General features: G+C 40.1%; 1 protein-coding gene across 1 annotated transcript in view; it reads right to left on the reverse strand.

Moving 5' to 3' along the window:
* LOC127469049 (potassium channel subfamily K member 17-like) overlaps positions 1 to 16168 on the reverse strand; it is a 30645-nt gene that overhangs the window by 13712 nt on the left and 765 nt on the right. The window contains exon 2 of the mRNA XM_051782908.1: positions 4866 to 4980. Coding sequence (XP_051638868.1) covers positions 4866 to 4980 — 115 coding nt within the window. The remainder of the gene's footprint in view (positions 1 to 4865; positions 4981 to 16168) is intronic.

The following is a 16168-nucleotide window of genomic DNA, read 5'->3' on the forward strand; positions in this document are numbered from 1 at the left end:
AAAGCCCTCATTACCCTGGTTTGACCTCATAGCTGACTGCTTTAAGCACACAGTTGCACCAGAGACCTTTTGAGGCACCAGGAAGACTGAATTATCTTATGATCTTTCAAGCATTAAGATTTTCAGAGGTCATTTGGTACCACCTACACTCAACTGAAGATCAGCAAGTCAGGGGTTCCTATTCTCCCTCACACTTTGATTGCCTCCATGAGAATAACTATATGAAAACATATTTGGCTTCTCAAGATTCTTGTGAGATTTCATATTATACCCATCAAGTCTGCTTCAAGTTCAGGAACACCTGGCAGCTGGACACAGTCACTGAGCTCAGGACACCTGACATGGGAAGTCAGTTATTTCCAATTCATCCATCCATGGAGGATGACCTTGCTAAGGCCTCCCAATTGTGGTAGAGACAGAAGCAGGACATGGAAGCCCCAAGCAGCCACAGCTCTTGCACTGGCTTCTCAGTTTTATGATTAGAACAAACCAAGAATTTAAAGAATTTGATTATTAATGCTAGTGGGCAGATTCTCAGGAACTGTGTCTTACATGGCACAGCTCACTGGGACCCTGGCAGGTTGAACCAGGGCATGCAGTGGAAGCTGCCCATCACTATTCATTTTAGCCGGTGCTGTTTTGAAGTAGAGACCAATAACTAAGGCTGGTAGGCTGAAAAACACGTTTGAAAAGAGTTTCAGCACTATGAAATTCCACGTGACAGCAAATTTGGTTGCACACTCCTTCAGCGAGTGAAAGGCCAGAACAACGCTTCAGATGAGTGCTGCAGTCTTATTTGTACTGTATTTATTTGTGTATACAATGGAAGCTGTATAGCAGGCTTAGTCTCAACTGGACAAGATGGTATGCAGTCAGGAAAGCAGACCAAATTTGCCAGTGCTCAGGAGATAGCTCAGAGGATGCTGCTGCGAGTCATATTCCCACATCCACCAGTTATCTCCCATGAATCACTGTGCCACATCCTACTTGGCCAAGCCCGTAAAGCAGCTCTGTCAGCTGTCACAAGGCAGGGAAATGATCAATTCATCAAAGGTTGGGGGCTCTTCAGCAGAGAACTCCCCTACACAAGCCTGAGGTTCACAGAGGATTCAAATGTCAAAGAGGCCCCAGGTTGTTATTCCATGTCTTAACTAATCTGAGACATTAAGTTGCTTTAACTGACTTTCTCAATTGATTGTCCACCAGCAACAGGCAGAAACTTGGCCATTTCTCAGGAACTCCACCAGACACTGGGCAGCACTACAGAGGGTCAGAGTGTTCAAGAAACTTTTGCTGGCCCAAAGCATTACACTACCCTGAACTTGCTACTTTTTTTTCCTCCCCCATGGGAATCATCTGTGGCACCACTCACTCAATAGCCTGCTCCTTGACTCTTTGCTATTCCCTAATCCTTTGAGGTTTTGCTTTTAGGAGCTACTATACTGTGATAATCAGAGATGGAAAGAACAGGAAGAAGGTCTTTCCCTTCCTTTCCACATGGTGAGATGGCTTATTTGCCTTATTTTATATTTAAAAAAGAGCCTTTGAAATTCATACAAATGAATTCTTAGCTTTGCAGTAGAAAATGGTAATGCAGCACCAGGCAATGGCATATAAAGGGGGATATTCAGGCTAGAGAGGACACTACTCTCCATCTACAACCACAGCCTCAACACAAAGCATTTTCCTAGCACCTTATCTGAAATTACACCACCCTGAGATCATTTGACTTCAGGAATTTTCATCTTGTGCCCCACTCTCCACTTGCTTTGACCTCTGCATTAGTCCAAACTAACTAGGAGGAGAGTAAACAAAGAAAGGAGAGACTTTGTGTCGGCAAGGGATAAAGACGTCTGAGAGATAAAACCAGCAGCAAGTTAGTTTCTCTTCTTTAATCATGTTTAGTACTACATCTCTAAAGGAACTCTGAAGATGACCCTTCAAGGCATTGGAGAGAGGGTTTCTATGGAAAAACTCTGCAGAAAATGAGATAACAAAAAACCTGGGATGACATTACATGTCAAAGACGGCAATGAAGAAAGCACAGAAGCATAACAGTGGAGAGAAGGAATCATCAGATGGCCAGGGCTGTCCAACCCACATGATCAAAAGTTATAAATGCAGTTCCATTCAAATTCCAAGACTGGCCAAAAACTACATAGGCTTTGAGGCACTTTAAACAATTGGTTTTAGTTCATACACACCTGTTCTTTAAATCTTTGGGATTAGGGAACCATGTGTGCCCAGCATGCAGGTTAGAACTTGCTTTGTTTTTTCAGCAAAATTTGCATGCTGCTTTTAATTATTAGAGGAAATGGATGATACTCTCATTTAAATGGAAGAAGAAGAGTACAGCGCAGAAGATGCTGCAACAGGAAACACGGGGAGTCAAATCTTGTCAGCGGGGAAAGAAGCTAATGCTCCTCAGTTGGTCTTAATGAGGAAAGAAGATTACATCCTTCCCGTATCCCAGTGAGAAAACATTCTGGTAAGGACTTGAGAAACACATCAAGCCTTCTGAGGGGGATTGAAGTATCTAAAGCAGAATACAGCTAACAGAATGGAAATAGTATCTCAAAGGAAAGTGATGAAGATGAAAGTGATAATGTCTTTGGCAGTGCTCTTTGAGAAGACTAAGGAAAAAGGCCACAAAGACACTACATAGTGTAAGAGGCCAGCAAGACACCAATAGCATTAGTTGCAGAGAAAGAATATGGAAGAGACGAACAGGCCAAAGAAGGACTTGCAGCAGCTGGAATACATGAAATAGAGTCCATCCAGATTCTTCAGAATCTTTATATAGTACCCTTAAATTCCTGAGAATCTCTTTTTCTCCATTATCATCTTAACTCCACCCTTTATGAACTCCTTTGCCAGAATGCCTTGGGCTTTAACTCCTATACATTAATCTTGTGAGGCTGGACCTGCTTTCATTGGTTCCATAATCACAGCCTAGGATAGGCTCTTCCTTGCCATGTAAGGACACTAAAACCTCAATAAATCCTCAAGAAACCTTCTCAACTGTCATTTACCCCATTGCCATGCCTTATAAATGAAGTTTCCTACTGTGACTCACTCCTGTGAACTTCACTGAGTTCTTTGGAAAGGAGCTTGACTCTTTACTTGACATCAATTGTCCTTCTCAGTCACATATTGATTTCCTCCATGAAGCTGAACTAGCCACTATCTCAAGAATTTGCATAAAAACAGATGATAACAGACTCAAGGCGAGGCTCTGTGAAACCATCTGTAGTTTTCTCTTCTACAACGTACTGTTATCAAGTGTTAAGACCTGTATGCAACTAACAATTTAACTTGAAAAAGAATAAAGGGTCCATTTGTCTGAAGTTCTCTGCATAGAAGTGACTTGTGTGGCATTCTCAGCTCCACAACTGAAAAATCACGAGCAAGTCTCTGGAGTCACAGCATCAGCTTTAAAATTATGAGACAGAGAGCTGTAATATTTGGTTCTTTTCAACTGCCTCTGCTGTCCTGTCCCATCCTTCCTCCCCCAGCCATCAGCACAACAAGTTTACTTAAAGAAAGGGGGGGGGAGGGGGGAAAGAAAAAAAAAAGGAGTAGCTTAGCAGCCAGAAATGCTTAGTCTAGATCTCTGCCAACATCACAAATTCCCCTTTTATTTTTGATTCTTCCTGAATATAACTTAAATCGGTTGTGTTAAAACAGTCACTCTGATGACTTATAAGCTGATCAGGATTCACTACTGAAGTAAGCCAAGCAGTTCTGAGCAGATGCTGCTTTGTACCAAAGGCTGGAAGAAACTGCCCATGCTCTGCGCTGAAAACCTACTGTCTAATGAGCCTCCACTGCCATCATCTGGTACAACCCGTGCGAGGTAGTACAGCACACTAAAAGTGTGTTCCCAATCAGAACAATGCATGTGCAAAAGAACAGGGCAGAAAGATGTACTGAGTCACAGGAAGATGACACCACACCACCACCCACTCATTCCCACCCCCGCAAAAAACCCTCAAACCCTCTCTTTCTCTGAGCTCATGTGTGGGGGCTTAGTGTTCTACGATGGAGACAATCGAACAATCAGAAATCAAAAGAATGTGCCATTTAGGTGCAAAAAGAAGCTGACAAATTCAACACAAATCAGTAAAACTATGATGGATTTTTGATATTCAACAACCATCTCTCCACATACTCTCCCCTCCATGGTTCTTATAAAAAGACATAGGCGCAAGTTATTAATGGTTTCTGGGGACTGGGGACATGAAATGACAATAATTAATAGCATCTGCCTTAACTAACACTGTACCCAATACATTTTATTTTTTCCATTCTCTCCCCCCTACTTATTTCCATCATTCCTTCATGGTTTTGCATTAGTTGTTTGCTGAAATCTGAGTCAACTGAATTGTGATGTTTATTCAGCTATTTAACTTTCACTTGAACAAGCAGGTCCTCAACCAATACAGACAGTAATAAGAAGGAATTAATTCATAAATATAGCCTCTGAAGATGCAGCAGCCAGTATTAGGAGTGTTTCAGAATCATTCCTTTCCTTGTGATAGGAAAAGCTCATTTCAATGCACAATTCACCTCAGACCTCTCAGAGCACGCTAGGGGGAAGGTACTGCAGCACTGTGAAGTTCAGGCCCCAAAAGTTTTGTAACTTAGTAGGAATATGGACCGACTTAATTATCCCTGCATATAATCAGAGATCATTATTGAGCTGGCACTGATGATAAAGCATTTCTAGGGCTAGGTTCATGGGTGCTTACCTCCTGCATGATATAGACAAGCTACAGGAAGACCCACAGTGCTGGAGGAGCATCTGTCCTCATTTCCACTCTTTTCCTAACTATGAGGTGGCCCTGAAAGCAGGGAACTCTTACCAATGGTTGTTATTGCAGAGATGGAGAAGAAGAAAGACCCACTGTAGTCCCATCTGCCCAGGTTAGTGGTGTTTCCCTGGAGGGTTATGCCACTCTTGTAGGCTTGGATGATAGCCTGTAATGAGACAATAATGTGAGATCCCACAAACCCCCTTATGGCAAGTTTACGTGACTGGCATTTCTACTTCTGGCTGGTAAAGTCAAAAACTACAACTACTTCTGACTCTATTGTTTCCCCTTTAATAGAGGATATCCTGTGCCTTAGAGACCAAGGAGCTCCAAGGTCAGAAAAGCCAAAAGGCAGACTATTGCTTCTAAGAAAAGGGCATTTATGGCAACGAAAAAGTTGCACATGCAGATGATAGATAGCAGAGGTAAGTGTGGAAGAGACTGGAGGAGAAGAACTAACTAGAGAAAGCCTAGACAGATGGTTATTCAAACTGCCTTATGACATACTCATTAGGAAAAGGAAGTGTTTCCAGATGGGATATTCCAATGGCAGAAGACCTAGAGCAGCAAATAAACATGAATATGTAAATGATACAGATCCTTTGGTGGGGATCCCCCTGGGAAGGAATGTACATGGTATATTATACGAGACTGAGACTACACAGGATGGACAGTCTACTAGTTTTGGGCAATAAAATTTATAGTCCCCACATCAGGACTATAAACGTGAATTAACAGATTGGATTAGCATTATGGCTGATTCTCTTCAATTTATCCGGGAAAAACTTAGAAGCCGCTACACTGAACTGTGCAGAATTACACTAAAATAAGATATCAGATGTTTTAACAGTGCCCACATCTGATTATGCCTTCTCATGCCAATAAAACTAATGACAGTTGTGTCCAAAACATTAATCACAGCATGTACACTAAACATTTCACACTCACTGATCAAGAATCCCTGACATTTAATTATCCTTGAATGCAAAGTGTAGCCAAGAATACATAAATTTCATCATCTCTGAGAAAGATATGCAGATACTGAATAATACAATCACTATTCGAACAAAAAGACTGCTGATAAAGCTTTCACCATTGATAATAAAATGAATCACTCTCAGGTTAGATTTTGACCAGTTGTGGGCTTTACAAAGAAGTTGTAGCTTATGCATCCATCAAGCAAACCGGCACTTTAAGCCAGCAAAGCAAGGAAGCTTTGCCCCATTTTACTGATGCAAGATGCTCTGTGTGAATTGAAAACTGTTTTCAGAGCTCCAAGCAGCATGGACCATTATCTCTTTTCTCTAAACTACTAGTTCTCAAACTAAAGAGCAAGGAGCAGCTCAGAGATCAACACATCTTTCCAAGAAACAAGCACTGCTTGACAGTTGCATTCTCGGAAGTATCTTCATGTATTCATAACTGAAGGCAATCTAAACCATTCAGGGTCACATTATAATCTACTGAATCTGACAACATGCTCTTCTCTTTGCAAGACAGAGCAGAGAGCCCGTGCTCCAAAAAGAGCTAAGGAACACATGCTATATTACATTTTGCTTCCTTCTGTGACTCGTTGCCACAACCTGAGCGGGGCAATTCAAGGAAAGAATTTTTATACACCGTGACATAAAAGAACCAAACCCTGCTTCCCCCCCCCAAAAAAAAAGCAAAAATGTTTTACTAAGAAGCCTCCACCAGGATTTGTTTTGAATAGTTGTGTGTAATTCTGCCACCCCTCGTTCTTCTTCCAGGTTTGGTGTCTGCACTGAGGTTTGTCAGGTTGCATAGGGTGCAGGCTCTGACATTTCTTTGTTGCTGATCTCTGACCATACTTGACCTCTGTTTTAAGAAGTATAAGAAATTCTGGAGACAGTGGCCTAGTCAGGAATCACAGTTCCCATGAACATAAAATAACTCCCAAACTAAGCTGTATGGCAAGGGAGACACTGGAAATTTACACAGATGACCTGTGTGTTTTTTTTCCCTCCAGAAACTAGTGGTTAAATTTGAAATCGAAAGCTTGCTATTTTCCTGAAACTTTCTTTCTGTAAACTGTGATCTCTGCAGTTTTAAGCAGTTAGTCTTGAACACATATATACCTACTGGAACAGCAACAGTTCAGCACTCAGATAACTTTAGCAGTTTGATCAGATAGACTCAAAAACCTTCAATATGCAGCATGTTTGTTGTCCATTCTCCTGCCTGATGTACTGCTGATACAAGCTCAGCAGTTGACAACATTACACACAACATCAAGTTTTTAAAGTCAGAAACACTTAGGAACTGAACAGGATTGCAAGAACCTGTGGCTGAATTGGCCCCAGGAAATGGAAAATTCTTCATGCAGAAAGGGGAAACAAAAAGCCTACATGAGACATCATGTGAGAAGCAAGCAGCAGTAATGAAGTCATTAAATGCTTAATTTCACATCCTTGCACCACTTCCATTTTGCGTGGTTTAGAACGAAGAGGCTGAGCAGCTGTGAGCACCCATGACAGCCCCGCAGTGACTGCCAACAACTCAGCATCCCAGAGTCACTCTTAACTTTCCCCAAGGTGATGCTACTGCCAGGAAGCACAGCATGTGTCTTCAGAGTCTGCAGACAGGCTACAGTATTTGCCCCAAACGGCACAATGACCTGTGCTACTCTCATGGAGAAGGAAGGTACCATGTAACCATTACTCACTGGCAAAGAGCAAGCACTGAGCCTGCAGCGTGTCAGCTGTTTTCTGTTTCTAGTATTGAGGAACTTGGTATGTTTGCTGTAGTCTTTAAGAGCCTTCAGCAGTAAGCTTCTGCCTACCCATTTCTTTGTTAAATCTTGTTATCAAACATCCATTAACCATTAGGCTCACTGCTCTGTGGAAGCCAGCCCAACATGGGGACCACTGAATACCCATGCAAACCAAAGCCCTTGAATAAATTTACACTACCAGAAGAAATGTCCAATTCATTACTGTTAGGAAGAAAGAGCTATTGAGGTCATCCTTAAAGGGGAAGATTCACAGTATGTGGGGTTAAGGATACTAGCTTTTGTTTTTTCAAAGTAAAAAATGTTTTACTATGCTAACTAAAATCAACCTTTGACACACAGAAACAATGATGATAGAAAATTAAAGATTGACTCTTCTGAGAACAGTAGAACTAATGGAGCTTGCCTTCCTGCAGATGTGCCCAGGGAAGCAGATTCATGAAACAGAAATCCATAGATAGCTATTAATGCACAGAAATTACTTCTGGCACAGGAAGTAATTGAACTGCAAACTCCTGAAGGCTGAGTGAGCATCCAGGAAGATATCAGTGAATACTCTCCCTAATTTAATATGTTTAGACTTCTGCTTTTGGCTATTGCTCTTTTTCATAGAAAAATTAATAGCAGTTTATAATTTTAGACAGAACACAGGAAAAAACCAGCTAATAAACACTCTAACAGAACAGCTGAATTCTCCCTGCTTTTTTCATTTAAGAGGCACTGATATGTCTCTGCCACTGATTTTCAAATAAACTTGGGTTAATCGGCCTGTGGGTTCCAGGTGTACTAAATAGAAAGTGAATCATACATGCTGGGTCATAACTGCTTGGTTTCTTCTGCCTGTCTTTTTGAGAACCAGACACTTTGTTTTGCTTTACACCCATTCTGGAGGTGAAATCCTAGGGGTTTTCCTTTTTCTCTTAATTAGACTAGTAATTCAGACAGGATCTGCCTCAAAACCTAATGCATTAAAGGGCACCCAGTAGAAGCAGTATCCTAAATCCAGTGTTCAAAAGCAGATATCTGCCTGGTCTAAGACCCCAGTCAATACCACCAACTGCTCAAACACAACAAATACTGAAACTCAAGAGCATGGGCCTGATATTTTGGGAACTTAAAAGGTCACATGCAACTCAAAGAAGAATAGAAAGGAGGCGGGTGGGTGGTTAAAACAATCAGAAAGAAACACAACTCAATGGTTCTTTGGTTTCTACTGACAGACAAGCTGTACAACAAAACCCCACAATTTCATTTCTCTTCATTTTCTTCCCCTTCTCTAAAATGATAATAATTTGCAGTTCGCAGCAACTATTTCATCTGTAGCTGACAATGCTTATATAGTTTTAAGCTACAGATAAAAGTTTCTATGGGAATTATTGTAACTGCTATAGCATTTATAAATTGAGACATTTTAGACTTTTAGCCTTCATGAATCACTGAAATTTCATTTGCAGACTGCCACATTTTCTCAAATAGGCTGTTCTGTTCCTTGTCCATACAAGTAGGCTTTGCATGGTGCTACTTAATATTGTCATAGCTGGTGCTTACAACACCAGCATGATATCCACTCAAAGTAGTCTATTTAAATGTAACATCTGTCCCGTTGCCTTTGGGATAAAACATGCCTCAGTATACCCAAATTGGGTGTCCAGCTCCATTTCGCTCTGAAGTTTCAGTTAGGAACGTCATAAACTAATGATTGCAAATGCACACTTTACGTTAGATCATTATATTTCAGTACAAATCAAAGCCTGGTTTTCTGCATACTTCTGCAGGGAATTCACTCCTTGAATTCAAGCTCAATGTTAACTCCACAAAGACGCTGTGGATTTCTGCTGACTCCCTTGTTGAGCTTATTTTTAGGAATGGCAATACCCCTTTTTCCTTCTATTTTACTATTAATTAGAATAGTCATTGCTGATTCGTCCTGCAGGACCATCCAAACACAACATTTTACCAGTTTCCTTATTTGAGTCAAAAAAATACATTAAAAAAATTTAAATCACTCTTACAGACTGACTTCCTTTTAGCTCTTGACATCTCTTGTGGCTGTATTGCCACAAATTACTGTTAATGAGTACCTCATCCATCCTGGAGAAGTCTTACCAAGCTACACAGCTTTGTAGCAACAAACCCAACGTAGTTACAGTCATACTAGCAAAAATCAAACCACAGAAAGCAATTACAGGCAAGAGGTCTCTTTTGTTCATACTGTCTAGCTAAAAAAAAATAAATCCAAAACAAACCCCCAAAAAAGTGAGGTGGCTGTTTCTACCAGGACATCTGCTTAAGCATCCAGAAGCTTTCTACAGGCTCAGCCTACAGAGTTTGGTTCCCTCTTGGCATCTGAGTATAACATCTTCCCTGAAAAATTAGGTTTACTCTCTATTTGCTGCAGAGCTGCTCTATCCTTCAGCCATACTCATAAGTCTCTTTTATCATGTTTGCTGTGTTATGAGTTCTGGGCAACTCCCAGATTTTCCAACTTACACATTTCCTCTCTTCCAATATCCTCATCATATGTGGGCTCCTCCACCACCAGCCTGTGGCTGCAGCAAGACTTCTGATCACCAAGTATGCAAAAGGCAGAACTATTATTTAATCTGACCTCCTTAACACCAACTAAAAAATTCATCTTTCTCCTCTGCACTCACATCTGCATGTAACTAGGATATAGCTTTCAAAAAAGGCATTTAAGATCAGCAATAAAGAATTAATTCATGTGTATATATAAACTGTGGCACTATTTTCCTTGCAATCTCTTTCTTCAGAACACTGTGCTTCTCTTTCCTTTTACAATCTTTACAGAAAAAAAAAAGCTTCATCTAAATGATTAAACAGACTGATTCTAATCTATCTGCCTGCCCTCCCCTAAACAAGGTATAAAGTGAAAAAGGGGAAAGCAAAGCCCCAGAAGACTAGGACTCTACCAAGTATCTCCATAAGAATTCCTGACTTTTTTTCTTCTGGAGGAAACTATCATGGAAAGAATCATACAAACAACCCTTTTACAAACCATGGCTCCTCTCATGTTTCTGAACTGTGGCATTGTGGTCAGTGGTCACAGTAATCTTGAGATATCTTTTAAAGGCAAAAGCAGTTATTTACTAATTGTATTTGAAAGCAGTTCTCGAGGAAGGCAAAAAAGTATGTGAACGGACTGGTGTAAGAAACTTGAGACTAAAGTTTAGTTGACGTTTACATACACATATCCAAAACCATCAACTTCTCCAGGGAGTACGTGCCCTCCTGAAAATGGTTTGCCTGATTTCAGACACTTTTCCTCACCTTCACAATCTATCAAGGAGGGAAAGGAGATGTTAAAAAAGCACCAAGCTGCCATTTAGATTAATGAGAAAACAACTCACATAAACTTTGTGCACTGGAAATTTCTGCACAATGTTAGCATATAAACAGTCATTTATTCCTCACAGAATAGCAGCTGTAAATCACAAGAAAATGGTTAACATTAACCTTGGATCAGATTGCAAGGACAGAGGTCAATTAATTTCCAAATAATTGAAAAATAGATTATTAATCACACTTTCCCAGCTATGAGCTCTGACCCCTTGTCCTTGCCTGGACAGGAAACTTACATGAATTCTGACCAAAACAAAACCAGGCACAAGATATGCTATGAATCCAAAAGAATCCAGCTGTATTTTTTTTTTTAAACTTCGTGCCACTCGAATAACCTGAGACTTGATGAAGGAACTGCTCCCCACCTTCCCCAGCTAACATAATTGGCACTAGTTCCTCAAAAACCAAAGGAAACCTATGAGCAAAAGCACTTTTACTTCACAGCTGGGTCTGTACTACCATTTCTAGAATTCATCTACAATTACTCTTCAACAGAAAAGGAGCAAAAGACATAGTATAGTAATGATGAAACCAATCTCTCAGACACTTGTACTTTTTCTGAAAATTAAGCTCGTATATGAAGGAAGAATCTATGACATGATTCATGGGACAAAGTGTTGCTGAATCCCAGTCACTTCTCAAACCCCAATGACAGAAGTAATTTGACAGCTGGGCTGCAACAGAAATAGGTAGCGCTTGTTGAAAGGAGCTGCCTGTATAATCTACAGAACACAGCAGGTTGCATTGCATCATCCTTGTAAAATTGAGATTTCCCTCCCTAGTAGTTGTGGTGTTTTGTTTTTTTTTTTGGTTTTTTTTTTTTTTTTGTTTTTGTTTTTTTTTTAAGTGCAATTAAAAGTATGATGACCAAGTACCTGTAAGAGTAATCCACATCTTCAAACAACGGACAAGAATTACCATTTCTCTTTTTAGAGGGCACTTGTCAGTCTTTAGCTATCCACTGTAGGTCTCAAACCTTCCTGGTTGGACAGATTATTGAGACACTTATCAGTTAATGCCAGCTTGCTACTCCCTTACTTGGTACTTCCACCAAGCCTGACCAGCTGTAACTGGGAATTTGATAATAAGAAAATCTCTCTCTTTAGGTAGAGGTATAATAAAATAGGCTGCTGTGCTTTCCATTCACGTTTCTCTTTTTAAACACAGGTACTAGACACTACGTTGAACATTAGACCTAGGAATGAGTCAACTAACCAGAAACAACAGTTCACCAGCAGATCTTCTCATCACCTCCCGAGAAGTCTAACAACAGAGTTCTAGCCTATTACCTTACAGAAAATTATATACCTACTGCTTTATAGAATAATGATTTTATCTTAAACAAATTCTGTCAAATGGATGCTATAATAGGATATTATTAGCACAGAATGCACATTCTTGATAAGGTATCCATGGCTCTTTTAATTATAGGTTTGGAGAATGATTAAGTTACAGCAGTTCATCAAAGTAGTAGTACATTTTGATAAGCATGAAATTAGAAAGAATAATTACAGGGGATCAACCCTATTTAATCTGTGACAAGTGAATTTGATTAAATTGGTTCAATACAGATGTCACAGGTCTAAAATACCAAGAGCCAACGCTGTTCCTTAAAGACCCTCATCACCAGCAGGTGATCCCTTATGCTCATCCCTTACTAGTCATCCACTGTTTCATCATATGTGAGCAAGATTATTTTAGGAAATGGTATTTACAGGGTTGTATTTCCTGACAGCTGTCACAATTCTCTGCTGGTTCAATGCCAGTACAAGCCCAGGTATTGATGAGGATCTCTCAGTCACATGGTATCTCATTGCTTTTGTAAACATCTACTAAACTCTTTGTGTACCTCTAGCTGTTGACTCTGGAGATAACAGTATCTAGATCCACCTGTAGGCTTTTAGTTTATCACCTGCCCTTTACCATTAGGTCCTTTTTACTACACCTTAAATCTTTCTAGACAAAAAAAATATTTATTTAATTTAGCTCAGCTTTCATTTTCTGAATTTATGTAAGCAATTGTGTTTAAACAGCATTGTATATCTACAATTGAAAGTGGATGGAATACAATAAATATAGGAAACAACTATAATAGGGAAATATATATATAACAATAAAAAAGTTTATATTAAAAAAAAAAAAAAAAAGAATGGTAGCATGAAAAGGATGTCATGGTGATAGCATAACACAGCAAAAGTCCTGTTCCAAGCCTGGCCATACAGCCAGTCATCTGACTAAAGAGACACTGGCAAGGATAGCAGCTGTGTGCCTGAAACCAATGAAAATGATGTACGAAAAGGAGTGAGTTTGGAGGACAGCTCAGCTGGAGCAGAGCTATATATACTCACCCTACACAATAAAACTGAGACATTTATGCACTAGGAGTGCATCACACTGTGGAGTGCGTGTAGGTGTTCCCAGCCCCAAAAGGTCAGAGAAGGTCACAGCTCTAGAAGATATGCCAATACAGAATATGCCATCTTTGTGTGCAGCCTCACTTTCTGGACACTTCTTGAATCTGGAACCAGCATAATTTTTGCCTGGACACAGACTTTTAAATATTTTTCTCCCGAGCTGAGTCTAGCTACTTTTCCTCATTGTATGGAGAGTACATCACCTGAAATCTGCCTTATCATTGCATCTGTTTCCATCTTCTGCAAGTCTTCTCACTGAGAGCTTCCTCTGATGCAACATCACACTCAGTAATTCTGGTATGTGAAGACCATCACCATATTTATAATAAAAGGCCAGATATTGTCCTCCTTGTATGTTACCTAATGGCTCATGAGGTGGCTTGCTCTCTGTCTTGCTCCTAGCGAACATCTGTTCATGTCATAGATTGTATACAATGTTGGAAAAATAGCCTGGGGTTAGATGGGTCAACAAAACCAAAGTTATGTCTTCCTTGAGCAAATGTTACTGGATGCACAGTTGAGGGATGTGGGGCCACAGTCATGTGGCCTCTGCTGCCCTTGTTCTTATGCACACATATAAGTATGCATAAACACATGAGCATACATTGCTTATTTCCTTAAACATAAAGCATTTGCATGTGCTATCCTCAACTATTTAGGAAATATGGAACTGTTCAGCATCCCATAGGGGAAGAGCCAGCCAGTTCCTCTAGGCAAAAAAACCCAACAAAATCAGCTACAGGAACCACAGACCCACCACCACAGATGTCACACACTTTCTAACATGTTCTCCTCTGTCATTCTGTTTTTGTTGCTGGTCTGCTATCTTCAATTCTTTCCGTACTTTCCTTTTTAACTAGAAAATTACTTCTTCCCTGGAAAGGATCCGAGCCACAGAAATTACTAACCGAGAATTCACTGGTCTAGCTACTACAGCATGGTTTGTTTGACTTTCCCTTTCCTCCTCCCATCCTCACTCTGTGCTGCCCTGCTATCTCCTTAAAGCAGGAGCTCGCTATTGCTCTCCATCCGTGCAAGGCTGGAACAGCGGATTTCCACTCCCGGTTGGTAACTAGGAATTAAGAGATAAACAGGTTGTAAAATTATGTTTGTACATTGCTTAGCAAACTAGGATTTTATTCCATATTGGCCCCTATACACTTAAAATAAACAGTTTAGAATTATCTAGAATGAAAGAGCTGTAAGAAAACAATGAGGAATTGCCAGTAACGTCAAGGCACTTAAAATTCACACACTGCTTTATGTTTTCACAAACACTCTTTATATGTCTTTCTTAATTAGCAAATAATCAGCTGTGTAGCTAGAATACAAGTTTCTTATCTGAAGAGGGCCACTGATGACATTTGCCCGATAAACTATGTGCAATGTTATCATCATGGCTAGGCTTCACAAATGAAGATTTGAGTTTTTAGATGTGCAGTGTACTACAATAACAATTGACTGCACAGAAAAACATCCCATTTTTTTGAGCACACTTACAGTAAGCAAGTGATTGCTGCACAGGAAATTAGAAAAGAGTGTAAGAAAACAGCAATTCCGTGGATTATCTGTTTATGATTAATTCCTCACTGTGAAAGTTATTAAAAATTGGACACAAAGCCATTCAAACTCAATGTGGTTTCTCAGAGCACGAGTGCATGCACAGTCACTCTGTAAAGTGAAACAAAGCTTATTTGTAACTTCCCCATCAAGGGCTTGCTCAAGTCACAATTGAGTACTCACACGGCATATTGTAACAACATCTGGTCTAAATGGATTTTGAGCAGCTGTCCTATTCCCTTGACTACTAGGTAGTATCAAGAATTAGTAAGGTCAAGCTACAGTAAAACCAACCATCAGAATGACATTTCTACCTATTAGTTGTGATCATCTTCTCTCCACTACTAGCATCTTGTCACTGTCATTCATCAGCCCTCTTGCCCTTGCAACCACAGGGCAAGTGCTATGCCAGATGCTCACTGCACAGTGAGCCAAGGCTGAGTGAAGCTCAGCTAAGACCTTCCTTAATGAAACACCAGACTGGTCTTCTCTGATGTATTTATCACTTCTATTTAAATTCCACAGCTAGCACAACATACACTATAAATAATAAAAGTAGTTACCACAGCATCTTGCAAGAGTCCAAATCTATGCCATATGTTCAGCAAACTACAGACGGCCAGCAGAGGATTTACCATCTAGAAAGTCAGGGGATGAGACTGTGACAAAGGTCTTCAGCAAAATTTTGTCTGCCAGGGCCTTGCTGAAACACCTGACAAGATTATCAGTTTGATGGTTTCTGTGGTTTTTTCTCTATTGGGGAAAAAAAAAGGAAGCACTTAGCCAAGTCCTCTTTAAGTTCTTTGAACTGGTGGCCAGCTGCTTTGGTTTCAGTCACCATCATACACTACTTTAACAAAACAAACAAAAAACCCCACAACCTCCCCCCAAATCAAACAACAAATCCCAAACAAACAACCCCCCCAGGTTTTCTTTGTTTGTTTGGCAACATCTATTTGAGGCAGACTGACCAAAGCAAACAGTACATACTCAATTGCCAGTACCTACTGAACTCAAAGGGTTTGGGGAATCATTCAGGACACTTCAATATTGTAGATTTTTCTTTTTTTTCAGAGAAAAATTAAGCAAAGAGAACCCATTTATTCCACTTTGCTCGTATCTGTATCATAAAAATGCAACCACTTGTACGTTAGTAAGATTGCATTTGCTCCTGCTTTACATTTTGCAACCGTCCTGCAAACATCCTCAAGAAATGTATTAAGTGATATCTTGAAAGATTTAAGGATTTCCTTTTTCCCTTTAATTAA

Source organism: Manacus candei, unplaced genomic scaffold (assembly GCF_025592945.1).
Source record: "Manacus candei isolate 608988 ecotype Guabito, Panama unplaced genomic scaffold, ASM2559294v1 h1tg000017l, whole genome shotgun sequence".
Classification (NCBI taxonomy): Eukaryota; Metazoa; Chordata; class Aves; order Passeriformes; family Pipridae; genus Manacus; species Manacus candei.